This window comes from Bos taurus, chromosome 19, assembly GCF_002263795.3.
Source record: "Bos taurus isolate L1 Dominette 01449 registration number 42190680 breed Hereford chromosome 19, ARS-UCD2.0, whole genome shotgun sequence".
NCBI lineage: Eukaryota > Metazoa > Chordata > Mammalia > Artiodactyla > Bovidae > Bos > Bos taurus.
In genome coordinates, this window is record NC_037346.1 from 31,798,733 (window position 1) to 31,826,121 (window position 27,389).

Here is a 27,389-nt window from a genome sequence, read left to right on the forward strand (position 1 = left end):
ATGGACAGAGAAGCCTGGTAGGCTGCAGTCCATGGGGTCGCACAGAGTCGGACACGACTGAAGCGACTTAGCAGCAGCAGCAGCAGCAGCATTTAATGCATCTTCTTTCAATCTTTTTTTTTTTTGCCTTACTTTTATTTCAGTGTCATGTGTGCTGTGCTAAGTTGCTTCAGGCACGTCTGACTCTTTGTGATCTGGTGGGCCAGAGTCCTCCAGGTTTCTTTGCCCATGGGATTCTCCAGGCCAAGAATACTGGAGTGGGTTGCCAAGCCCTCCTCCGTCAGTATCGCAAACTGTTATTTAAAATCATTTTACCCCATGTACTTTTCATGTATTTACAGGAGTTTGGGATTCCCAAGTATCTCATTTTTTTAAAAAATCACAACAACCCTCTAACTCGAGCCAGGTAAAAATTCTTGGCCATGTTTTACAGAGAAGGAAAGGATGACACAGGCATTTGATGGTGAGTTGCTCAGCAGCACAAAGAGGCAAGAGAAGCTCACTGTCATCCAAACTCTCTCCTCAGATGTCTGCAAACCCAGGGAGCTCAGGGTTCCTGACTTCAGCCCACACAAGCTCATGGGTCTTGAGCACAAGAGCCACAGCTGGAGTTAACGGGAGAAGGCGGGGGCTGGGGGTGGCTTGGAGGACCAGGGTCACTAGTCTAACTAGCGTGTGCCTCCCAGAGCAATAAAGCCAGTGTTCTGGTGAGTTGTACGGTCCTCAGGGGAATTCCAAAAGAAAAAAGTCCCGCCCGCACACTCTGTGTGGTGGCAACCTTGGAATGTCTATAGTGAGATGGCTTCGATGACCTTGGCTCATGTGGATCTACAGATCCTGTGTCGTTTCTAATCCAGTCTCCTTAGTTTTATATTTTACACTCTGCAACTGATGCATTATTTTAGTATAAGCACTTCTCTATGAAACTGCAGGGAGAAAATCTCCCTCAGAGGGCATCTAAGATGGCACTGGGTACCATCCAAGATGGTGCTGGGTACCAATATGCCAACTCCAATGGTTTCAGTGACTAACTGCCAAAACTACCCCAACCTTCCCAGAGCCCCGTGGAGTCTGAAGGGAGTCACTGTGTCCTGAGGGATTGTGAAAACAAAAGAGAATCCACAGTTGTCAGAAAAATATGTAACAAAACAAGCAGTGGGAATTTCCTGGCAGTCCAGTGGTTAAGACTTCACCTTCTAATGCAGGGGGTACATGTTTGATCCTTGGTTGGGGAACTAAGATCCAGCATGCCACATGGTGTGGTCAAAAAAATTTTTTTAATTACTAGAAATATAAAAAAATGTTAAAAATAGACTCAAGGTAGTGAGTGGAGAAGGCAATGGCACCCCACTCCAGTACTCTTGCCTGGAAAATCCCATGGACGGAGGAGCCTGGTAGGCTGCAGTCCATGGGGTCGCTAAGAGTCCGGCACAACTGAGCGACTTCACTTTCACTTTTCACTTTCATGCATTGGAGGAGGAAATGGCAACCCACTCCAGTGTTCTTGCCTGGAGAATCCCAGGGACGGGGGAGCCTGGTGGGCTGCCGTCTATTGGTCGCACAGGGTCAGACACGACTGAAGTGACTTAGCAGGTAGTGAGTAGATGTACACTTACTATAAAATCCTTTTAACTTTATACTGAAATGTTTCATAACAAAATGCTATTCTGAAAATCAGTCTTCTCCTAAGTCATAGAGGGATAGGTGTTTTTCATCTGCCTTCATCTCCCTTCTCCTCAACCTTTACCATTTCTTTCTTACCTCTATGAATTCCTTGAGAACATGTCTCTAAAGATGTCTCCAAATATGTTCAGAAAACACTGAGTCGAACCCAGTTTTTAAGAAAACAAAACTGAGGTCCTAACAAGGAGAATGGACTTGTCCCAGGTCATCACCTGAAGGGTTCAGGAGCAGGTCTCCCAGGGGATGGACAGCTGGACCTCTGTCTCGAGGGTGTGACTTGAAAGGACCAGACAACACTCCTGGACACTTTAGAAGGAGATTTAAAAGAAGCCAGGGTGCTAAGAACAAGGTAGGAGCCCGAAAAAGCAACGAGAGAGCAGTTTTGAGCATCTGATCCTGCAGATGCAGGGCTCATGTCTCCGTGTTCAGATGGAATTTTCCTCTGTGTTTGAGAATCCTGGAAACAGAGAAACTTGATCACATTTCTACCTGTACAACACTGCCAGGAGTATAAATTCACACCATCATTTTGGAAATCAATTTAGCAATATGTATCAAATATTTATAGCCTTTGACCTTATGATTCTACTTCTCAGAGTTCATGCCAAACAAGTTGGACTCAATATAACAAAAAGCTCTACAAAGACATCCATCAAAGTACTGTGTAAAATAGCCCCCAAATTAAAAAGTGATTAACTGGGCTTTCCCAATGACTCAGTGGGTAAAGAACCCACTTGCAACACAGGAGACATGAGTTTGACCCCTGGGTTGGGAAGATTCCCTGGAAGAGGAAATGGCAACTCACTGCAGTATTCTTGCCTGGGAAATCCCATGGACAGAAGAGCCTGGCAGGCTACAGTCCAGCGGGTTGCAAAAAAGTTGGATACGACAGAGCAGCAGAACAGAAGCAAAAAGTGATTAAAGGCTAAGTGATTAAATGATAAGTAAATTATGACATATTCTTAAAAGAGGACTTAGAAGTCATTACAACATTTATCAAAGGTCTAACAATGTAGCTAGAAAATGTTTATATTAAATTTCTAAATGATAAAACTCCTAACAAATTGTACATATGCCCTGAGTCTAATTAGACCAACAAAATTTTAAAAATATGTGATACACAGTAAGATGCCTGAGAAAAAAATACATCAGATTGGTACAAAGCTTGTCTGTGCCACATCTGCTACATTTTCTGTGATGGTATATAATCAGCTGTGCTGTAACTCACGGTACACATTCCCAAATCCCCCACTATAGAAAATCGTAACATAAAAACCACAGAGCTTATGTGGAAAATGGAATAAGGGTACAACACTCTCGAACTTTATCAGGGGCACACTTTTTTGAAAGGTAGGCACCTAACAATAAGGGTAGCACAGTTTACACACCTGAACTGGTTAAGAAATTCATAGATACAACAATAAATATGACACTTGACCTTGAAAAAGCCCTGATGTTTTCCATGAAAGTAGGCATTGGGAAGATTGCAGCTTGGGAGTTATTGTAAAGTGTTGAAGGAAGGTTGTCAAAAATGCGACAGAAAGTTGTTGACCAGACACGGATGAATGTGAATCAGAACTGGAGCTGAGCTGAGGTGGCTGGTGGACAGGTGAGGCACGTATCTGCACGTGTGTGTAGACTCGAGTAGACACACGACTCAGTTCAGCTGAGTGCAGTTTTCTGCATTCCTCTAGTGTTTCTTTCAGGCTTCCACGGTGGCTCAGTGGAAAAGAACCCGCCCACAATGCAGGAGATGGGGGTTTGATCCCTGGTCTGGGAAGATCCCCTGGAGAAGGAAAGGGCAACCCATGTGGCTCGGTGGTAAAGAAGTTGCCTACCAATGCAAGAGACACAGGTTCGATCCCTAAGTCAGGACGATGCACTGGAGTTGCAACTGGCAACCCACTCCAGTATTCTTGCCTAGAAAACTCCATGGACAGAGGAGCCCGTGGGCTACAGTTCATGGGGTCGCAGAGTCGGACACGACTGAGAGACTGAGCACACACAAACGTTATCAGTTTTTTAAGATATATCAGGAGATGATTTGTTGACCAGAGTAGCTATGGAGCCGTTTTAATATTAATAAACTTTGGTCTATCAGATAAGTATTGGGCCAAATGACTCGGGAGGTCATTTCCAATGCTAATATGAGATTTTACGATCATGTACTTTTTTCTTAATAATTGATTTTGGGATAAGTACAAACAAGTTCAGTTTCTAGGGAGAGCTTTAGTACAAACTCTGTGAAATTCAAACAGGAATTAAATACAATAAAAGTAAATTCAGTTACACTGTTCTGAGCCTAAATTTTTTAAGTTTTCAAAAAAAATATTTACAACATATTTTTTATTTAGTTGCAGCTGTGTCTAATAAAGCTGCAACTGTGTCTTATTTCCATCCTTTTTACATGATCTGGTGCTGTTAAACAGTCTGCATTATTTTTCTGTGATAATAGATTCCTCTTTAATTAACGTCTCAGCATTTCGGTGCCAATAGAATACAACCCCCAGACTCAGATTTGTGAACATCGCCTGCGAACGATATGGAAACCAACTTGAAATTTTCCTCTGATTTTCAACTTACCTTGACTTCAGAAAACAGACACATACACACGAAAAGGCCTTTCCTGGGAAACAGTCTGTCCTGCGGGACACTTCCCCTTCTGATGGATGTGATAAACGGGGAAACGACTTGTTTGGCAAAGTATAGGACATCATTACTCAAGTCTGAGTTCAACAGTTCAGATCTGTAAGGCCTTGGGGAGGAATGAAAAGTACTTTCTTTACGGAAAATGATTTTGCCCACGCTTTCAAAAACTGCGCTAGCATATTCTACTGAGTTCTGATAAGAGGCAGTCAGAAGTCAGACGCCCACATCACTGTGTTGAAATTGTTTACATATCTAGTGAGAATGCAATTTTTAAGAACTTCCTGTTTTGAACCTTTTCACTGGAACCTTTAAAACTGTGCTAAGCCTATAAGACTAGTTGCATGGAAGTCCCATGTTCAAGTCTATATACTAACAGAGCTGTTTAAATGAACTATTATTTATTTGCTTTTTTTTATTTTTTATTTTTTGGTATAAACGAAGGGGAAACATGCCTCCAAGAAGAGAGTCAAAATACAATCTCTCCAAATGGATGGACAGCAAGGTCCTGCTGTACAGCAGAGGGACTGTATTCAGTGCCCCATGATAAACCATAATGGAAAAGAATAAAAAGAATACATGTATGTATAACTGAGTCACTCTGCTGGATAGCAGAAATTAGTACAACATTGTGAATCAACTATATATCAATACAGACTTTTAGATATACACATATACACCTACATATCTTAGCCCTGAAGCATACTAACTTGCTTCAGTTGTGTCTGACTCTTTGGGACCCTCTGGACTATCGAATCCCAGGCTCCTCTGTCCATGGGATTCTCCAGGCAAGAATACTAGAGTGGGTTGCCATGGCCTCCTCCAGGGGATCTTTCCAACCCAGAGATCAAACCCACATCTCTTATGTCTCCTGCACTAGCAGGCAGATTCTTCACCACTAGTGCCAACTGGAAAGCCCTATATATATATATATATATATATATATATATATATATTATAGGGGCTGGTACAAACATCTCTACATCTGGAAATTTCAGGATGCACAAATATATATATACATATGCACATATATAGATCTCTCCATTGATGTAGTTTGATAACAATCAGGGGATTGGTCATGGCATGATTCATGTCCAACAGATTTGTAAGTGAAGTCAAAGTCACTCAGTTGTGTCCAACTCTTTGTGACCCCATGGACTATACAGTCCATGGAATTCTCTAGGCCAGAATACTGGAGTGGGTAGCCTTTCCCTTCTCCAGGGGATCTTCCCAACCTGGGGATGGAACCCAGGTCTCCCACATTGCAGGTGGATTCTTTACCAGCTGAGCCACAAGGGAAGCCCAAGAATACTGGAGTGGGTAGCTTATCCCTTCTCCAGTGGATCTTCCTGACCCAGCAATCAAACCGGGGTCTCCTGCATTGATGGTGGATTCTTTACCAACTGAGCTACCAGGATTTGTAAGGACTTCATAATAATCACCTATTACATATGTATATCTCTGTTCACACATCATATCATGCCACTCATGATTTTCCTGTTCTCTCTCCCCAAGAAATCAAATAATCTGTTATAAGAAATTACATTTGACATTTTGTCATATTTTCCCCAAACCCTCTTTTTTAGCTATGCTGTCTTGGACAGTCATCCCAGCAGGCACGCTGACAGAGTGTGACTTTCACTTCACTTACAAATCTGTTGGACATGAATCATGCCATGATACACAAAAATCCCCAGAGGAATCTATGGAGAACAAGGGCGCCCACCAGCCAGACCTGAACCACCTTTCCCACCTCACACCCCCGACATGGGTCTCTAGGCCCCTTTATCGGTGGCCTCTGAGGCATTTGTTCCAAAGTGTTTCTCTTTCTCTTCCCCTTCAAGTGTTCTACTTTCTCCACTGCTGCAATTATGTAGTAATCTGGCCATACAATGAAACGCTCTCCAGTTCTGTCGCACAAGGGCAGATGGCTATGGGGTGACTGGTTTCATTTTAATCACGATATTAGCTGAGCGAAGATTCCATGCAGTTATTCGTATACCCCAGATAATCACGATGGTGTGATCACTGACCTAGAGCCAGACATCCTGGAATGTGAAGTCAAGTGGGCCTTAGAAAGCATCACTACAAACAAAGCTAGTGGAGGTGATGGAATTCCAGTTGAGCTATTTCAAATCCTGAAAGATGATGCTGTAAAAGTGCTGCACTCAATATGCCAGCAAATTTGGAAAACTCAGCAGTGGCCACAGGACTGGAAAAGGTCAGTTTTCATTCCAATCCCAAAGAAAGGCAATGCCAAAGAATGCTCAAACTACTGCACAATTGCACTGATCTCACATGCCAGTAAAGTAATGCTCAAAATTCTCCAGCCAGGCTTCAGTAATACGTGAACCGTGAATTTCCTGATGTTTAAGCTGGTTTTAGAAAAGGCAGAGGAACCAGAGATCAAATTGCCAACATCCACTGGATCATGGGAAAAGCAAGAGAGTTCCAGAAAAACATCTATTTCTGCTTTATTGACTATGCCAAAGCCTTTGACTGAGTAGATAACAATAGACTGTGGAAAATTCTGAAAGAGATGGGAATACCAGACCACCTGACCTGCCTCTTGAGAAATCTGTATGCAGGTCAGGAAGCAACAGTTAGAACTGGACATGGAACAACAGACTGGTTCCAAATAGGGAAAGGAGTACGTCAAGGCTGTATACTGTCACCCTGCTTATTTAACTTATATGCAGAGTACATCATGAGAAACGCTGGGCTGGAAGAAGCACAAGCTGGAATCAAGACTGCCGGGAGAAATATCAATAACCTCAGATATGCAGATGACAACACCCTTATGGCAGAAAGTGAAGAGGAACTCAAAAGCCTCTTGATGAAAGTGAAAGTGGAGAGTGAAAAATTGGCTTAAAGCTCAACATTCAGAAAACGAAGATCATGGCATCTGGTCCCATCACTTCATGGGAAATAGATGGGGAAACAGTGGAAACAGTGTCAGACTTTATTTTTTGGGGCTCCAAAATCACTGCAGATGGTGACTGCAACCATGAAATTAAAAGACACTTACTCCTTGGAAGGAAAGTTATGACCAACCTAGATAGCATATTCAAAAGCAGGGACATTACTTTGCCAACAAAGGTCCATCTAGTCAAGGCTATGGTTTTTCCTGTGGTCATGTATGGATGTGAGAGTTGGACTGTGAAGAAGGCTGAGTGCCGAAGAATTGATGCTTTTGAACTGTGGTGTTGGAGAAGACTCTTGAGAGTCCCTTGGACTGCAAGGAGATCCAACCAGTCCATTCTGAAGGAGATCAGCCCTGGGATTTCTTTGGCAGGAATGATGCTAAAGCTAAAACTCCAGTACTTTGGCCACCTCATGCGAAGAGCTGACTCATTGGAAAAGACTCTGATGCTGGGAGGGATTGGGGGCAGGAGGAGAAGGGGACGACAGAGGGTGAGATGGCTGGATGGCATCACTGACTCGATGGACGTTGAGTGTGAGTGAACTCCGGGAGTTGGTGATGGACAGGGAGGCCTGGTGTGCTGCGATTCATGGGGTCGCAAAGAGTCGGACACGACTGAGCAACTGAACTGAACTGAACTGAAGCCCTCAAGGGCACCGTGGGCTCAGAATGGTGTGACTGGATTTAGTTTTGTGATATTCAGTTCCTGTTTGAGTTTCACAGACTTTGTACTAAATCTCAACTCTCTAGGAACTGAACTTGTTTGTTCTTGTTGTTTTTTAATTGCTAACTTGTGTCTGACTCTTTGGGACCCCAGGCACTATAGCCCGCCAGCCTTCTCTGTCCATAGGATTTCCCATGTGAGAACACTGCAGGAGGTTGCCACAGTTCTCTGCAAGTCTCACACACTCCTCTTCCCTCCTCTTCTCCAAATTGATCCCCTTGATCCATCATCATGCTGTTTAAAGGCCCCCCACCTCAGTTTCTGAGTGACCTAGAAAGGACCACCACAGTGAAATAGATTAATTAGTTACAACATTCCAAGACTAAACCTAGAGAGATGCCATGAAAATAGCTTCTGAACTTTAGATACTCGAGTATCCTTATTTTAAGCCATTTTCAACTTGCAATGTCCTCCAAGTCCTTTCTCCATGAGAATCTGTGAACCAGACAGAAATGACTGCCATCAACTTACACTGAACACTATAGAAGCAGTTTTTTCCCACAAGCAATAAATTTGTGAGTCAAACAGTAAGAATACATTGGTTTGCTTTTCTCAGTTTTTTCTCCCCCTCCCATTTTTTAATGCTTTCTCATCATCACCAAAATTCCCAGTGAAAAGGAAAATATCAGAGGCATTACAATGTCGGCTATTAGGCATTCATCGAGAAGAAATAAGATGTCACCAATGAAAGAATATCCATGGTTGAAACTTTGAATTTCAGTGTTGGTAAGAGAAAACACAAAGTATTCACATATCTTCATTCTTTCAGGGAATTTTTGAGTGAGTTTTCAAAAAGATAGGGATTCTTAAAGCAAGTTTATTTTGCTTTCTACCCTTGTGATGGAGTTTAGAATAGGCTCATCCAGCACTGCCTTGGAAATTAGCCACTGCACTTTTCCCAGAATGTTCAGGAAAATTAAATAGGAATATCAATCAGATGCTACTTGTGTGTAAAAACTAATGCAGGAAGCCATAAGTATCCATCCAAAGAGCCCAATCTGCAATTAAAAGAAAAAAAGGGATTTCCCTGGCGGTGCAGTGGTTAGAAATTTGCCTTCCAATGCAGGGGGCACGGGTTCAATCTGTGGTCAGAGAACTAAAATCCACGTGCCATGTGGCACAACTAAAAAATTTTAAACTTAAAGTTAAAAAATAAAGTGTTAAAAAATAAAAGGCACCTGAGAGTTGGAAGATTTTGTATGAAAAATGCAAAATATCTCATTGATAATGGTTTACTGTTGATTATGCATTGAAATTGTAATATTTCAGGCATATTGGCTTCTATCAAAATATTATTAGTCTCCCTACACATGCCATGAAATAGCCTCAAAAATCCTTCCTGACACTTTGATCCCAGTTTGATGTCTCACTCCTCACCTGCAAACTCAAACTGTTGGCTGGAACCACATGGTGGGACTGCATTTCAGGACAGAGGTCAAGTGACCCCATCGCAGGATGCCCAGGCATCCAAAAGACTGAAGGAAAAATGGAGATGCGGAGGAAGATGTATGTAAATTAAGCACATACTCAAACACGAAGTCAAGGAAACAGCAAACTGCATTATTAAACTGTTTTTATATATATTAAAAAAAGACCAAAGACCTCTTGGATCTGTTTATATGATGGCTTTTCTAAAGTAAAATGTTTGTCATTGAGCACATGAATCACTTTTACATGAAATGCCATCGTCCTGCACAAGTCTGCATATTTCAAAAAGTTCCCACAGGCCACTCCCAGAATGGACTCTTCTAGCCTCATCTGGCCAAGAGGAGCTGTAGTTTCTGAGTGATACCTTGTGGGGAGTCCATCAGCTACATCATGCATCCTCAACATCTCCCATGATGGATACTCACCTGAGAGTTACATGATCAGTAAAGTAAGGGAAGGTCCAGGGACATACATGAAGCTTTTAGCCTGTCCTAGAAGTCTGAAAAGCATGTCCAGTGAGCCAAAGGCTTGTGTTGGTCAATAAAGTTTTACTGGGAGATAGCCAAGCCCATCCATTTACATATTGGGAGGTAGCCACATCCATCATTTATATAAGGAAGCTCCAATAGTTTGGGCACCTGATGCAAAGAGTCCACTCATTGGAAAAGACCGTGATGCTGAGAAAGCCTGAAGGCAAAAGGAGGGCGACAGAGGATAAGATGGCTAGCATCACCAACTCAATGGACATGAATCTGAGCAAAGTCCAGGAGACAGTGGAGGACAGGGAAGCCTGGCGTGCTGCAGTCCATGGGGTTGCAGAGAGTCAGACAGACTGAGTGACTGAAAAACAACAAGGCTGCTCTCCTGCTAAGAAACAGTTGAATACTTGTGATGGAGACCTTCTGACTAACAAAATCTAAAACATTTACTATTGGCCCTTTCCAGAAAAAAACTGCTGACCCATGACCTAAGGCATCATTTTTGTTTCACTAAACAAACAGTGAATCTCTCCTGTGAGAGGTAAAGTTCCAGGGCCCGGAGACAGAAGGTGGACAAAGACTGAGGTGAGTTCCTGGAGGGACACCCCTGGCATGTTCATTGCAGTCTTTTCACACAGGACCTCTGCTCACAGTGGCCAGTGTTTTTCAAAGTTTTTTCTAATGAGATCCACTACTGACAAGTACATTTTATCTCCAACCTTCCTGCACACACCTGATCTACTTATCTATGTTCATACCTGAAGCAACTTTGTCAAGGTAATATTTCTCTGGGTTACTACCTGGGATTCACTCTCCTATTTTATGCTATTATAACCCCTTCCATTAAAAAATAGTAATTGGCTTTATTATACACCAATGTCTTGCAATTCAGAGTTTGAAAAACTCTTAGTATGCACCAGATTTTTGTTGCTGACGCGGATCTTCACTGCAAGCCAAAGGCTAAAAACTAGCAGCCACTTTGGGTCAGATGAGGTTGATTTACTCCATTCTTTGCAGAATTTTGGGTTTTCTGAGTTTTTGTTTTGAATATGTTAATTATTTCTCACTATGGTTTCTAAAAAATCAATATCCCAAGATTCTTTAGAGAAATCATAGGGTATGGCAATTAGAAGTCTGCTGCTGCTGCTGCTGCTGCTAGGTCGCTTCAGTCATGTCCGACTCTGTGTGACCCCGTAGACAGCCTCCCACCAGGCTCGCCAGTCCCTGGGATTCTCCAGGCAAGAACACTGGAGTGGGTTGCCATTTCCTTCTCCAATGCATGAAAGGGAAAAGTGAAAGTGAAGTCGCTCAGTCGTACCCAACTCTTAGCGACCCCATGGACTGCAGCCTACCAGGCTCCTCCGTCCATGGGATTTTCCAGGCAAGAGTACTGGAGTGGGGTGCCATTGCCTTCTCCGAATTAGAAGTCTACCTTCCTGTTAACTGTCAACTGGAGCCGAGAAGTGGTTTCTCCAATATTTGCTTCCAACTTGCCACCCTTTGCCACAAAGCAAGTGCACCTGAAAACCCCAAGAATTTTCATCACAAGCATTAGCTCCCCATGACCTCCCCCCGTATAAATATGAAACAGACTAAATGTATTTTCTTTCCATCATTAAACCTTAGCAGGTCATTTTAGCAGACCCTCTGGCTTTGGGGAAAGCCTTTTTAACAGATACTGTTGTAATCTCAAGTCCTCCTATAGCAAGAAGAAAGAGAAAGACCTCATTGGAAAGAAAAACAAGCAGCCTTTATTTCTTAAAAAAGAAAAAAATCCCACAACATTTGATGAAAGAGAACTACAAGAATAATTAAAGTCCAGCAGAAAATTAAGAAAAAGGACCAGATGCCAGATTTGTTTACTCGACAGCTTTGTTTGTAAAACGAAATCGCGTCATCACTGAAGCCTGTTTGTAGGGCCAGAAATTTTCAAAGCATCCACTGGCAGCAAACATGGCTTCAGTTAAGAAAGGTGACGAGGGGGGAGCAGTTAGCCCTGGGAATGTAACTTTCACTGCAGCTTAATCCAGTTCCCTCTTTAAAATACCTGAGCGTAATGAGTATCTGCAAAGATTTATGACCGTAACAAACATACCATTTTTGACTTTGTCACTCAAACCAGCCTGGCAACTTTGATAGTTCCTATTGAAAGGAGAGCTCTAATCCAAATGAGAACTCTGAAAAAGGGAAAGGAATTTTATTCCTATAATTTGATTGATTACTTCCTATTCCAAATGCTCAAGAGAGAAAAAGAAAACGTTATCCTGTCTGTACTTGGATTTCTCCCACTAATCTTTTACAAACAGGTAACAACCATAAAACAAATTACTTACGAGGATCCATAGGCCAATGGTGCTAGCTGGGTTCCAAAATCTATAAGCATCAAAATATTGGTGAAAACATCTGAGATGAAAGCCAGAAATGCAAAGATGAACTGATCACTGACTCAACTTGATTCACTGTTTTAATCACCAGTCTTGGAAGGAGAGAAAATAATGCTATCAATTGTTCCATTCTCTGGAATATTTTTGCCATTGATATAAATCCTCCAAAATAAAATTTACGTAATTCAGAGCAAGCAATGGTTTCCCAGTTGTAGTCTCCAGAATTTTACCATGAAAAATAGAAGTTCTGAGTGCTTGTCTTTGGTTTAATCTTAGGCAAGGCGCCCTGTTTTTTCATAGGCAGAAGACAATCTCTAAGATACCTTCTAATTCCAATTTTCTTTACAGTTTCTGATTGTTAGAACCAAAGAAATGCAAATCGACAGTCATGTCTTATTTGGCAATGACCTAACCACTATAGTATAGAGCCTGGCACTACTAATGACTAATTGGCAGAATAATTAGATAAAAGTTATTAATAACAATAATAATGAAGATCAACAGAAGAGTGCTGGGGGGTAAAAACTAGGCTATTGCCTGACTGGGAGTATTAACACTTCTAAAGAAAAAAGTGTCGATCTGAAATACTTCAGAAAAGAGTAAGAAAGATGGACTTTGGCGATGACTCAGCCATGTTCAGGGTGGTCTGGTTGGGGGTTTCCCACAGTCAAAAGAGAGCACAGGGTTGGAGATCCTAAGGAATGAGTACAACCACCAACTCACCCTGCCCCCCACTTCCAGGAGCAGCCAGCCACCTTCTCATTATATTCCTGACAATATTTTGGCATCCCCATGCAGCCATTTAGACTTGCTCATCAGGACCACTAAATAAAGAGGATTTTCCCCCCATGCTGATTGTTGTTTTTTAATGGATGAGTGATAAATCACTTGGATGGCTCAGGATTTCTGATATGCCTACAGATGAACTCTGAACATCACAGAACATTCTCCCGGGTGGGTCATAGGCTGGACCACAGATCTAGTCTTAACACATTTAAGAACCTTGAGATCATGGTATGTGTCTTTTCGGACCACAATGGTATGAAGCTAGAAATCAGTGAGAAGAAGAAAAATAGAAAATTCACAAATATGTAGAGTCTGAACAACACGATGAGTCAGAGAGCAACCAATGAGTCAGAGAACACATCAAAAAGTAAATCTTAAAAATAACTTGAGACAAATAAAAATGGAAAGGAAACACTCCAAAACCTTAGGGGATGCAGTAAAAGCAGTTCTAAGAGGGAGGTTCATAGTGATAAATGCCTGCATTCAAGAAAGTCAAATGAACAACCTAACTTTACCCCCCAAGGAATCAGAAAAAGAAGAACCACCTGAGCCCACAGTTATTAGAAGGAAGAAAATAACACAAATCAGAGTGAAAATAAATGAAATAGAAACGAAAATGACATTTCATCAAACGTACGTTGCAGGTTCAAATATTTTGGTATATTTATAAAGTTCCAAACTGCATGAAGAAAAGTGTATGCCACCTAAGGTGGAAAAATGCCAAACAAGCCCAGAATAGCATTAAATCACAGAAATTATTTTTATCTACACAAGCATTTAATAGCTTGTCCTTGGCACGACACAGGTTCATAAAACAGATTCAGTCAAGGTAAGTGAGTCAAGGATTAAGAGGAAATACTGTTATCTTCTTTGAGTCTCAAGATGTAGCCAGAGTTGTTTTCTTGTTTTGCTCTAGTAAAAATGTAATTTTTATTTTGACAGTTGTTAAAAATATCAAAGGAGATGTTCTGAGGCAGATTTTCATAATTCTATTAAGTCAGAGCCTCCGATGCACCACTGTGTGTTTAAAATCAGAAGCAGAAAACGCCAGTATGCCGCCCAGACGGGAACTTGGAGTCTGATAACGCTGGCATCCCAGGCTTAGCCGTTCCAGCAGCAAGAGCCACCCAGATCACCCTGGTCCAGCCCTCCAGCACTATGGAAGCTGGACTTTCTCCTCTCCTCCCTCTCTTGCACACCTGCAACTGGTCCAGATCTGCATCGCTGCTGCAGCGGGTCTCACAAGCCAGGGTCTAAACCAAAGGTTGAAGCACAAGGTCAAGTGAGGAGATAGACTATTTAAACTGAGGGGACTTCCCTGGCGGTCCAGTGGCTAAGACGCCATGCAGGGGGCCGGGGTTGATCCCTGGTCAGGGAACTAGATCCCACATGCTGCAATTAAAGAGCCCATTTGCCCCAAGACCTGGTGCAGCCAAATAAATAAATATTTTTTAAAAAAAGAATATTTAAGCTCACCCCTAAAATCTAGACTGTGTTGTCATCCCAGCTTAAGGCGCACCCACAGGCATGGGTCCACCCATCCCTCTAACCTACATCGGCAGCTTCCCCAGCCCTGACAACTCCTCCTCGATTGCAAGCAACAACATACAAAGCCAGATGCCCACGTCAGATTTTCCTCTGACTCCCACTTCAGCGCTTTGTGTCCTCAAAAACCCATCACCGACATCAAAGCTTTTGCTCTCCAGCCTGAGAGGGCTTCAGTCAGGGCTGGTGACTTTATACCCTCGTGATGTGACACTTGCCAGCCACAAAGAACAGAAAAGGAACACAAAACTGTCTCTGCCCATGTTTCAGAGACAAGAGAGCAGGAAGGGGAGCCCTGAGCCAACTTTATCATGAAATAAGCTGAGGGAAAGATCAGCATGTCTAGAGCAACAGGTGCTGGCATGGAGGGGAGCTCGCTAGCCCATGCTGGGGGGCGTGATGGGGGGTGGGGGCAGCTGGAAGGAGAGGAGCAAAGGGGCTCGCTTGGTAGAGGGTTTCAGAATGAGCCCTCCTGCCCGCTGCCTTCTTTGTTTTTGTTTTTCTGTTCTTTTTTTTTTTAATTGGAGTATAACTGCTTTACAATGTTGGGTTAGTTTCTGCTGTAGAGTACCATGAATCAGCTGTAAGTACATATATAAGCCCTCCCTCTCGAGCCCTTCTTGAACCCTCATCCCACCCCTCTGCCTTCTTTGTTAATGATGCTCTTTTCCTCTTGGTTTTGGGATCATTCTAGACAAGAAAATTGTAAACAAAACAGTACAGAAAATTCTCAGAAACCCCTTCACCCAGACAGCTTCCCCCGAGGTTATCATCTTCCCTGGTAAAGGATCAAACCAGGAAACTAACCTTGCTATGACACCATGAACTCAACCACACACTCCAGTCACATACCCTCAGTTTTTCATCAACACCCTTTTTCTATTCCCGGGACCCAGTGGACGGTACCAGATTCTATGTACTCGTTAGTAATTAGTCTCTTTCATCTGCTCCCAGTGGTGACAAGTGTTTTAGCCTTACTTTGCTAGTTTCGATCTTGACATTTGTGAAGAATGCTGCTCAGGCATTTTGTGGCTGCCCCCTCCCTTCATGTTTTCTCACGACCAGACGGTGGTTGAGCATTTGGTGGGGCCAGAAACTCCCGCACATGAAGCCTTCCTTCCTGTACTACACCAGGGGATACAAGATCTCAGGGGCTTCCTTGGTGGTTCAGATGGTAAAGAATCTGCCTGCAATGTGGGAGACTCAGGTTCAATCCCTGGGTTGGGAAGATTCCCTGGGGAAGAAAATGGCAACCCACTCCAGTATTTTTGCCTGGAGAATCCCATGGACAGAGGAGCCTGGTGGGCTACAGTCTATGGGGTCGCAAAGAGTTGGACATGACTGACTGACTCAAACACACACACACACACACACACACACACACACAGGATCTCCATAGGAAAACAAGGGGATGTCACCCACATCACCTGGATTGGGCAGGGTCTGCCAGGTTCCTCCACTGTAACATTCCTATAAGCCCCTTACCACCCATGCTTACTTAAAAAAAAAAAAAAAAACTGGAGTTGAGTTGACTTACAATGTTGCATTAATTTCACCTCTAGAACAAAGTGATTCAGATACACTCACTTATCTGTTTTTTTCAGATATTTTTCCCATATAGGTTATTACAAAATACTGAGTAGAGTTCTCTGTGCTATACAGTAGGTCCACTGCTGGTTATCTATTTTATATATAGTATTGTGTACCTGCCCACTCCGCTCCCCAGGCCCTGGACGGCTTCACAGGAAGCCGTCTCCTGCTGGAAACTCTGAAAGGACCTTCCTATAAGACTGTCCCACACAGACAGATCTTCCAAAGTGTATCTCAGGCATGTCAAGGGTTAAACAGGCTTCCGGGTGCCACCCCCTAAGAATCCTGGGACCCTCCTCAAGAGCCTGTCCCACAGGGTGGAAGAAATAAGACTGCATGACTGATGTTGAAATAAAAATCATCTGGAAGTATTTTCATGTGAAGCTGGTTTTAAGAAACAGAGGCAAAACACACTAACAAAACTAATCTGGGGCATATGGTATTTCTTTCAGGCATGCACATTTCTAATACAAATCTCCTAATCACTTCTACCTTGCTTTTCAGGTTTACTGTTAAGGCAGGTCTTTTTTATTTCTCTCGAAAGGATAACCTCCCTGCCTGAAAGAGCGGGCTCAGGCAGAGAGGCTGTAAGTGCTACCCAACATGATTTTCCCTCCTTGTTTTTTGTTTTAAAAAAATGGGGAGACCAAATATACTCTGATCATGATGAAGTTTTCCAAGTTCAGCCCTTTGGGTTCCTTGCTGACTCTCCCTCCCACTAGGTGGCGCTAAATGTCACATTCAAAGTGGGCTGCTCTCAAGAGTCCCTGAACAGGATTTTTTTTCTTTTTTAAAAGTTTGCAAGAATATCACAAGCCTAACATCAAGTACTAAGTTTCCTTCCTACTAAATATTTCCTCTTTTCTTTTTTTAAACATTTACTGCCTATGTGCGTGTTTGGTCACTAAGCCACGTCCCACTCTTTAGGACTTCATTGACTGTAAACAGCCAGGCTCCTCTGTCCATGGGATTTTTCAGGCAACAGTACTGGAGTGGGTTCCCATTCCCTCTCCAGGGGATCTTCCCAATCCAGGGATGGAACCTGAGTCTCCTGCATTGGCATGTGGATTCTTTACCACTGAGCCACCTGGGAAGCCCACATTTATAGCCATCTGACAGCAAATCTGAACTTCTGGAATACAGCTTTTAAAGGACCACAGATTAAATGTAACAGTCATGACCACATGAGTGATATTAAAAAATCAGAAGTTGTATCACTGGAGGCAAGCAGCTGGGAATATGCTTCAGATCTCTAAACTCGGCATTTCCTCAATTTCTAGGTTCTGGTTTCACATAAGTTTATTTCATATAGGCTAATTTATTAACTGTATCAATATCCCTATGCCCGTAGAGACTTTTTAACTGTATCAAATTAGCAAAGATTTTAAAGTGCTGGCAAACATTTTAAAGACATTCTTACAAACGCAAAGACTAGGCAGCCAAAATATTACTGAAGTGCAATTTCCTCTGGTTATAATATTAAAGGCATATGCCTTAATAAGAAACCTCATTTCCTCAATAAGGATTCATCACTTAAGGAGAAACAAACTTTCTCAAAGCTTCAAGTCCAGTATCACTAGGAAGCACATGGAAAAATGATGCTCTTTATCAGCTAAGTTCCTGTTCCTTGGTGGAGAAAGGGAAAGCTTTTCCCTAAGGAAAAGCGCTACATCTATGAAGTTTCCGACCCAGCAACCTGAGTGATGGTAAGTATGATGTGCAGTTGTTCAAACGCATCCCGTAGAGACAGGCAAGCCTTAGTTGTTTATATCAATGGGTGTGTTTGCTCTGTGACACTCTCCTCCTAAGACGGGAGCTTCTGGCCTATGTAAGGTCACTCCCTCTTGTCATTAACTGCAAAAGCTTATTTTGTTCTAATGGCCCCTCCAGAACACAGATTTGGCATGTCCTCTTTCTGGGCCCATCCACAGACATTTCCATGAGACAAATATTTGGGCCAGACCGTTCTTAGGTTGTTTTTTTTTTAAGGGAAGGCAGGAGATGACAAAAGGATTTTCACTCCTAGATGGCCGTGCGCTTCACATACGCTCTATCAGCAAGTGATGAAGCTCATCACTCTAAGCGAATAATCACTCACACCAGGCATTCCCGCTCCGGACTGTACCAAGCATGGCTTTGCTGTTGTTGTTGTTTTAATGGCTGGACTCAATATCCTAGACCCTGTTTCACTTGAGTCTGATACTGCTCAGAAGTTCCCGAACCACTAAGTAACATTCCTGTTATCAGTTCTATCATCTGTCCACCTACTGGCTGCCTGCTCTTGAATGTGGGTTCATGCACAAACCTGAGTGCACGCGCACACACACACACACAGAGACGAGACTGTTGAACTTGTCTTGCCGGGGAGGTCTACCAGGGGATGAACCCAGGCCAAACAAAATGGCAGCATGAGGCGTCTCGAAGGCACCGTCTGCAACCTCCCACTCAATGGAACGCGTCCAGTCACTGAGGACTCCTGGGAGCAAATGATGCCCTTTCCCCCTCCAAAGACACAGGACTCGGGGCCCAAAGCTGCTTCTCCCCACTTCCCCCCTCGACCTTTCAGCCCTTCCAAGGTCCTTCACTCCCTTCTGAGGACACAGGGCCTCTTTGGATGGCAGTCCCCAGGACCTTGCATGGGTGGCCAGACTCCTATGGCTCAAATTTCATCCCCCACCCTTCCTGCAGAAGGGCTGGTGGCTCACAAGGGTGGGAAAGCGAACACGGGGTGCTCTGCAGCTGCTCCCAGCTGCTCTGAGACGCCCATCACCCCCGATACGAACCGAAAGGGCCTCTGCTCAGCCTGCCTCTCCCCAGGATGATAAACAAGGCCGTGATCGGGAAGGGCCAGAGAGCTTCACATTCTGAAGCCATGGAAAGAAGCATCTTCTGAACTCCAAGCTGAGTCACCTCTGATCTTCCTGGATACTACACGGGGATCCCCAAACTCCGGGACCTAAAGCCTGATGATCAGAGGTGGAGCTCATGTAACCATAACAGAAATAAAGTGCACGATAAATGGAATACACTTGGATAATTCTGAAACCATCCCCCACCCCAAGTCTGTGGAAAAATTGTCTTCTACCAAACTGTTCCTGGTGCCTAAAAGGCTGGGGACCACTGCCACGGAGTAAAATAATATTGGCAACATTTTTCTCTGTGGAAATCATCCAGTCTCACTAAAAAAACTAAATCAAAATATAGGAATGAGACATGCTAGCATAAGAGATTAGACAAGGAACACTTAACTATCTTGTCCCAAAATAAAAGACTGAAGTGTTACAGAATGCAAACATATACATACATATATAAATACATAGTATGCATAAGCGCACACACGTATCTTTAAATACTTTATAAACAGGCATTTTTTATCTTAGGAGGTAAGATAAAAGCTAAGGTATCTTTTTAGGAGAAAAATAACCATACATTATAATTGGTGCAAATATACAAGCAGAGTGGAGGAGGGGGGTTCTTATTGAATTCCAAGTTCACCGGGTCTTGAACTACAGCAGAGGTCTCTGGTCTTAACTTTCAGAAGAAATCTTAAAGTTTTGAAATTAACGCAACAATTCCCCACTTTGCTCGAGGAACCCGCCACACATCCAATGGACACGGAGACAGAGCATGGCGAAGGACTGCTTTCCAGCGATGCGTGAGCCAGACATTTGTCGTCGTCCTTGATAGCATGTCGGCTAAATTAAGTCATGTGGAATGTTTTCTAAACCCCATCAGGGCGGAGTTTCATATCCAGAAAACTCCACTGGAGCTCCCTAAATTATCATTAACAAATTCCCTGGCATAGTAAAATGTCCCTATGTTTAACTGATTTGACAGTACTATTCGGACAGTTTAAATCAATATGAATAATTTCCTTTTTAGAGATTTTGAATAAACTCGTTTTCTTAAGCTTTGCTACACACTTGTCCAAACGAAGAAACTATTGATTACACTATTGCTGGGATGTAGTTTAAAAAGTACCATTAATTTTCTTCCCCAGAGAGAGAAATGTATTGACACGTCCTAGCATCAAGCGTTTTAAACGATCAAACTCAATTTCCAAGAGATTTTTCTCCCAACTTCCCATCAGCAACAGATTTGTGCCATCATCAGGACGGTAGGGGGCGCTGCCACAACAAACTATTCTGGCAAATGGAGAGAAACTTCACGGGGTGAAAAAACAAGGCTAGATTTTGCATGATTCTCCCATGTCAAAGAGCATCTAAAAAATATTGTACAGATTTTTTTTTTTTTTTTTTGCTTGGAATAACTCACTTCAGGGCTCAAAGACTAGGGTTTTCTTTCTGTTCCTGTGTGTGTGTGGAGGGGGGAGGGGTGGCATTTCATAAGTGTGTGTTAGAAATCCTATATTACAATTCTGGGACGGAATCAGGAAGCTCTAAAAGGAATCCCTTTACCTAAAATACTGCCTAAACACAAGAGCTAAAACGTGCCTAATAGACGGTGTTGTGCGTGATTTTCTTTTTCATGTTTAAGTCTTCAGTCTTTTCCACAAACATCTAACTCCAAGTTCAGAACCAAGATCAAAGAGAACTGTGGCAAAATTTCATTAAATAATCGCATAATCCAGCCTCCATAGGTTGGACTTTTTTAATAAGAGTTTTCCATGTAATTGAGTTAAACTTAAATTTATGCATCCAATAAAAGCCCATTGCAAATGGTAAAACAAAGACATTGCTCCAACACTCAGAAAATTAAATCCACCAAACCATGAAGTCTACTGTGCAGTTATTTTTGTAACCACCATAAATTGCTTTATAAAACTCCTCTACCCAAGTAAACAATCCAAGGAGATATTTACTTTACAGCATGCATCCAGTTTCCAAGCAAGAGAGCAGCCTAAAAGTTTATGACTTTTTCTTCTTTTTCTAAATTGCCTCTCCCTTCTAAAAAAAAAACAACAACAACTTGTGTTTCTAGTTACCTTGAAACCTTCCTTCTCTTACACAAGCTCAGAAAGGTCCACGGAAAATAAGATCCAGCTCTCTGAATATACTGTACCCTCAGCTACTCATCTCTGAAACGGGAAGAAACAATCCTACTTTGTGGAAATAAAGTCTATGTGGCGAAACGAAAATACAGGGGGTTAGTACTAAATATTTCACCATACATAACAGCACCTCAGAGTCCAACATTGTCTTAGATGTTTTGGGGCAGTCGGCTTGAAATGTGTTCACTTACAGCCATGTACCGGGCCGCATTCAATGCAAACTGCTTTAGATAAGAGTTTTAGGGGGTCTTTAATCACGTCTTTCTTGTGTCCTTGATGGAAAAAACAGAGCTGCCTTTGTGCTAAGAAGAAGGACCTGTTGTTTCCAGATTCAACAGGTCATTTTTATAAGAACTTCCCAGAGGATACAACAGAAATGACAGAAACACAGGGGGATTTTTTTAAGTGGCTGATGATTTTAAATGATATATATCCCATAGCACGGGAAGGCTGTTTGTTTTTCTTTCCAACAAATGGAAAGTTACTGTTTGAAACATGTTTAATGTTCAAGTTTGACTTTTAGGACGAAACCGTTTTCTCCTGAGTTGGGTTACTGTAAATTTGCTTCCTGTGCTTGACTCTCAAGTAAATAAACTTGTCAAATCATGTCCATTTCTCTTTGGGGGATGAATGGCTAATTGAGTGGGCTTTTGAAATATACTTAAATGGTGCTGTAACTTTTCTAATATCATTTCAGTTAAAATAATAAGGAGAAGGAACATTTAATGAATAAGATAAAACTTTAGAAAATGGAAAATTTCAGCGTATTTTTCCTTATGCTCCGAGGAGAGAAAAAAGCACCACTATTTTATGGCAAACAAAACCCAGGTGACACTAAGATTTATTAGAGTTTGGCTTATTCTGTTATTAAAGGTGGTCCGAATTTGAGAAGACTGGCAAATTTAAGATTAAGATCTAAATCAGCCTTGTTTCCTACACTGCATTAGGAAGGTTTTTTCACAGTGTTACCAAGATTCCTACTCCCCCCCCCCCCCCCCCCCCCCCCCGCTTTTCTTCCTTTAACAAAAATTTCGGCTACCTCATTTATAAAGGGAATTGTTTGAAGATCTTTAGAAAAGTTTCTGCCAGTCCAGAGACAAAAGGTACTCTTTCCCACAAATACAGAAGGCATTTTGTGCAATTTCCTTGCCCTAAACAAAAGTTATTGCCAACAAAGCCTTTTTTAAAACACACTCACATACATACCGCCAAACCCAGAGTCTAGTTCTAGACACTTTAAGTGTCTGTATTACTTACCACTCAGAACAATTATCTATATTACTTACCACCCAGGACAATTCTCTGGCAAAGAGTTAAGATAAGTAAATAAATAGGCGATGGCAAAAACTGCATTAACCCCAGGGAACTGCCCAGAAGATAAACGAGAAATAGAAACAGGTTTCCTTGGGGAAAGGATCCACTAGGTTACTTATCTAGTAATTGGTGAGCAGGTTTCTAACTTGGCAGGGACATTTTCTCTCTCTCTGCTTCCACAGAGTAGGAGAAAATGAAGAGATGGGCTATCTGGGGGGAAAGGAATCCGAAAAACTAAAGAAAAATATCTCCAAGGCCAAAATATCCACCCCCCGCCCTCATCCACTTTATTGTGGAAATAATGTCTATATGGCAAATCGAAAATACAGGGGTTTAGTACTAAATATTTCGCCATATTTAGACAGAGGCAGGGTGGGGGAAAGATCCCTCGTCTTAAGGACAGCTACTGGTGACCCTCTGCCCTCTGATGAAATCGGGGAGGGAGATGCATTGGGTGAGGGTCGCCAAGGGCTCCTGAGCCCCCACCGCGAGCTCCGGCCGCCCACTCCCTGCCCCACGTCCGCTCACCGGTACCAAGCGAGGCCCTTGTCGTAGCTGCGGTCGAAGAAGTGGGGCTCTGCGCCCACGGCGCGCACGTCGGGGTGCACGCGCAGGAACTCCAGCAGCGCCCGCGTGCCGCCCTTCTTCACACCGATGATGATGGCCTGCGGCAGCTGCTTGCTCCCCTCGTCCAGCAGCAGGGCCAAGGTCCCCGGCGGAGTCTCGGCCACGCTGCTCCCGGCCCCGGAGCCGCCGAGACTCCCCGCCAGCCCTGGGGGCTCCTCTTCCCCGGCCTCCTCGCGGTCGGCTCGCGGGGCGGGCGGCCGGCGCCTCGGCCGCGGCCGCACTTGCAGGAGGCGCTTCCTTCGCGCGGCCACGGGCCACGCGGCCAGCTCCCCCGGGCCTCCGGCCGGGACGCCGCGGCCCGGGGTCCCCGCCTCCTCGCCGCCGCCCGACCGCCCCACGACGGGGCCAGATAGGGTCTGGCAGCGCTCGGCCAGGCAGTAGAAGACGTAGAGGGACGTGAGCAGAGAGCAGAGCATCAGCAAGAACTTGCGGAAGACGCTGCGGGACAGCGGCTCGGCCGAGGTGGGGTGGGCGCCGGCCGGGCCTGGAGGGGCCATCCTAGCCGGAGGCAACGTCGGGCAGCGCGCGGGCCATGCTAGGCCGGGACTCCGCCAAGTGCCGGGACATCCTCCGGGGGCTCCTGCGCGCTGGACCGAGGCCACATCGCCCTGCGCCCCCGCGGCCGTGCGAGCTGCCCAGGCGGCAGCAGCCGGGACTCCTCCGGGAGATGGAGGCCCCAGAGCCGCGCGCGGGATCCCAGCCTCCGGTCGGTCGAGGGGGCGGGAAGGGGGACGTGATGCCGTGCTTAAGAAACCATCGTCTTAGATTCGCCCAAGTCCTCAGCCCGGGGCCGCGCTCGGCGCCCCAGGTCCCCGAGAGTTGCCGGAACGGGGATCTCGGCGGCGAGTGGCGAAGGAGTGCGTCTCAGCCCCCGGCAGGAGCAGCCTCTCAGCGCGCGTCCCAGCTCAGTGATCGTGCATCCCTCGCTCGGTCCCGGAGAGCGTACGCGCGGCTCCCGGGCCGCTGGGCTCCGCGCGCTCCAGACCGCGGCGGGGACAGCGCCTCCAAGCCGCCGCTTGCTCGGTCCCCGGCCCGCCTGGGTGCGCGCTCCCGGCCCTGGGGCGAGGTCCCCCGAGTCCCTCTGCCGGAGCAGGAGCCAAAGGGGCCGCGCCCAGTCGTCCGCCCCTCTCCGTGCGCGCCCGGCCGCTCCGGCGGCTCTTGGTCCCACCTGGGAGCGGCGCGGCTGAACCGGGCTGCGCGGGACCCGTCTGCAGCCGCGGCCACTGCGCTCCCCGCCTCCCCGCCGCCTCCCGGGCAGTCGCCGCCGCCACACGTGGAGCTCCGAGGGCAGCAAACTTGTCGGTGACGTCAGCGGCCGGGGCCGGACCAGCCCCCGGAGGAGCGCAGGGGGGGCGGACTGGTGCGCCGGGGAGAAGGTGGCGCGGACCCCGCGGCGGCCGCCCAATGACCGCGGGGAGGGCGGGGGCGACCGAGGCGACGCCCCTTCCCTACTCCGCCCACCCCGCCCCCTCCACCCCAGCCGGCTGCCTCGCCCCCTCGGAGCCGGGCCGGGTCTGCGGCGGCTCCTGGGACTTCTGACCGGCAGGCGCGGGGGCCGGATCCCCGGGACCTGACTCCCACCCCGCGAGGCATGCGCTCCATCAGGGGCTCCCAAACCACTCCGACGCCACTCAGCCCAGCGCAGCCCCGACCCCTCCGATGCCTGTGCTCGGGGTCCCTCCCTCCAGGGTCTCTCCGTTCTGACCCCGGAGCCGCCAAGTCCCCACCTCCGCGAACCTTCGAAGTTTCGCTGGTGGCGGTTCCCGGGACCGCGCCGCGCGCCGCGCCCCTGGCTGTCCGGGGCGAACTGGATTCCTTCGCTGCGGCTTCGCCTCCCACCTACCCTGCTGTCCACTGCGGATTCCCGGGCGAAGCCTTCTGCCCGCAGCAGCTTTTGGTGCTTTGTTGTTTTTTTCATTTCATTGTTTCCCGAATGCTAGTTTAGGATGATCAAAGTTTCCCTGGACCTGGAAGGGACCAATCTCTTAGGAAACGAGCCAAAAACTGAATCAAATGGAGAAATTCAGAATTTTTTTTTTAAAGAAATCAACTCCGATTCCAAATCCATAGGCGCAGTTTTTGATGAAGGAATTCTTTTAGTGTTGTTTGTACGTGTGTGTGTGTGTGTGTGTGTGTGTGTGTGTGTGTGTGTGCTTTCGTGCGCGAGCGTGCGCGCGCCCCAATGCGGAGTTAAATGTTTTCTCCTGAGCAGCGGTTTCCTGGTTCGCTTGCCCCCCCTGACCCTACATCCTCTCCGCGCGCTCCTCAGAGAGCGTGTCAGAAAGGCCTACAAATCGCCTTGCTGTTTAATGGAGGGAGGTGGCCCGTGGAACCTGCATGAGGTGGTTTTTAATTCCAATCCGATTTGTTCCTGATTTCTTGGTTTCCTGGTCTCAGCAGGATGCCCCGCAATGTGGGCGGTAGCCTGGCCGCCTCACCCTCACCCTTGCAGGCCATGCGGGCGGCTTTCGCGGCGCCCGGTGTGTGCTGCCCAGGGCTGGCCGCGGCCGCGGGGCCGGGGTGCGGGGGGCTCCTGCTGCCCAGTGTGGGAACTTGGCCCGCCTGCCTTCCCGCGCTCCATCTCACGTGGAAGTGAAGTCTTTATAACCTTTCCAGGGCGATCTGGCGGTTTCTGACTCTGGGTGCCTGGGTGGAATTGCTGTATGTATGCCAGCTGGATAAATACTGAGGGCTGGACGTGGTTTTCTGTTTATGAAGTGCCAATCCCAGCCTTTTCTGTCCACTGGTGAAGAGTTTGTTAGGTTCTGCTGCTATAAAGCAATGAGCTTTTACAAGGATGAGCAATAAGTCCTGCCAAGCTTTAATGCCTCATTGTGTCCTAATACTGGATGTCAACAATCTAGTTGAGCTTTAATATATTTAGTTTATCTCTAGGTGTTTCAGTCTGACTTGCAGAAGTAAGACCAGAAAGAAAAAAAAAAGAAGAAGAAGAAGATAATTTTAAAGTTATTCTGAAAACATGTGCAATCCCATAAATGTTTACAAACATGGTTGGATTTTCCCATCTGGAAATGGTGGTGGCCAAGTTCCCTTCTAGCTTCAGCTCCAACATGGCTTTCACATTCCAAGTACAGGTATTTCCTTTACGTGGGTATTAAACACCCACACTGTGTAGGAGACTGGGGTTCTCAGAACCACTCACACCATATCTAGCCCTAGGGCAGCCCTGTACCTTAGAAATAAAACATAAGCCGTGAATACAAGCCCCATAGGTCATTTTAAATGTCTAGTAGCCACCTAAACACGGTAAAAAGAAACAGGTGAAGTTGATTTTAGTAATATATCCTACATACCTAGAAACACGATTTTAACATGTCAATATAAAAATGACTGAGGTTATTTATGTTCTTTCTTTTCATACAAAGTCTTCAAAATCCAGCGTGTGTTTGGCACTGCAGTGGCCAAACCATCATGGAAGCCACAGAGCTTGGGAGCCTGTTGATGTCAGCTCTCCAGGTGAGCCTCCTGGAGCAGAAGCAGGGGGTGACATGGATCTGGATGAGCAAGCAGCCAATGTCCTGCATGTGGGGAAACACAGGCCTTAGGGGCGTGTAATCTCAATGAGACAAAACATGCACACACTCTTTAGAATGCAACAGTGCACTGTATTCCAGTGAGTGACTGACAGTGCTACCCACTCACCAGATTCATATCCAGCTCCTGGATATGCCCTGAAAGATGGCCAAGATTTCCCAAAGTAAGTGGAATTGAAGAAGGACCTTGTTGAAGATCGAGTAAGATTGTTGCAGGTGGAGATGAGCATAGTGGTATTTCCAGACTGAGAAACAAGCAAAATTATTATAAAACCATATTTAGAAGTGTTTTTTCCACTGTTTTTGTTGTTGCTTAGTCACTAAGTCCTGCCTGACTTGTTCTCGACCCTGTGGTCTGTAGACTACCCTGCTTTTCTATCCATGGGATTTCCCAAACAAGAATACTGGAGTGGATTGCTGTTTCCTTCTCCAGGGGATCTTCCTGACCCATGAACTGAACCTGTGTCTCCTGCATTGGCAGGCGAATTCTTCACTGCTGAGCCACCAGGGAAGCTGTCTTACTGCTGATAGTGGCCAGTATTAGTCTCTGAAGTTTGGAAAAGAAAGGATGATGAGGGAGAGAGACTAATGATATTTACTAAAGGCCAGGTAGGAGCTGGGGCTTGCTCCTAGCAGGTCTTCCTCTGAGTGGATGCTCAAGCCTTTTCTTGCCATTTCCAGTGTTGAAAGAGGCC

At 45.3% G+C, this 27,389-nt stretch overlaps 1 protein-coding gene across 1 annotated transcript in view; it reads right to left on the reverse strand.

Moving 5' to 3' along the window:
- The window catches only part of HS3ST3A1 (heparan sulfate-glucosamine 3-sulfotransferase 3A1), an 83,878-nt gene extending 60,241 nt beyond the window's left edge, over positions 1-23,637 (reverse strand). The window contains exon 1 of the mRNA NM_001192548.1: positions 23,042-23,637. Coding sequence (NP_001179477.1) covers positions 23,042-23,637 — 596 coding nt within the window. The remainder of the gene's footprint in view (positions 1-23,041) is intronic.
- Between the last annotated feature and the right edge of the window lie 3,752 nt (positions 23,638-27,389).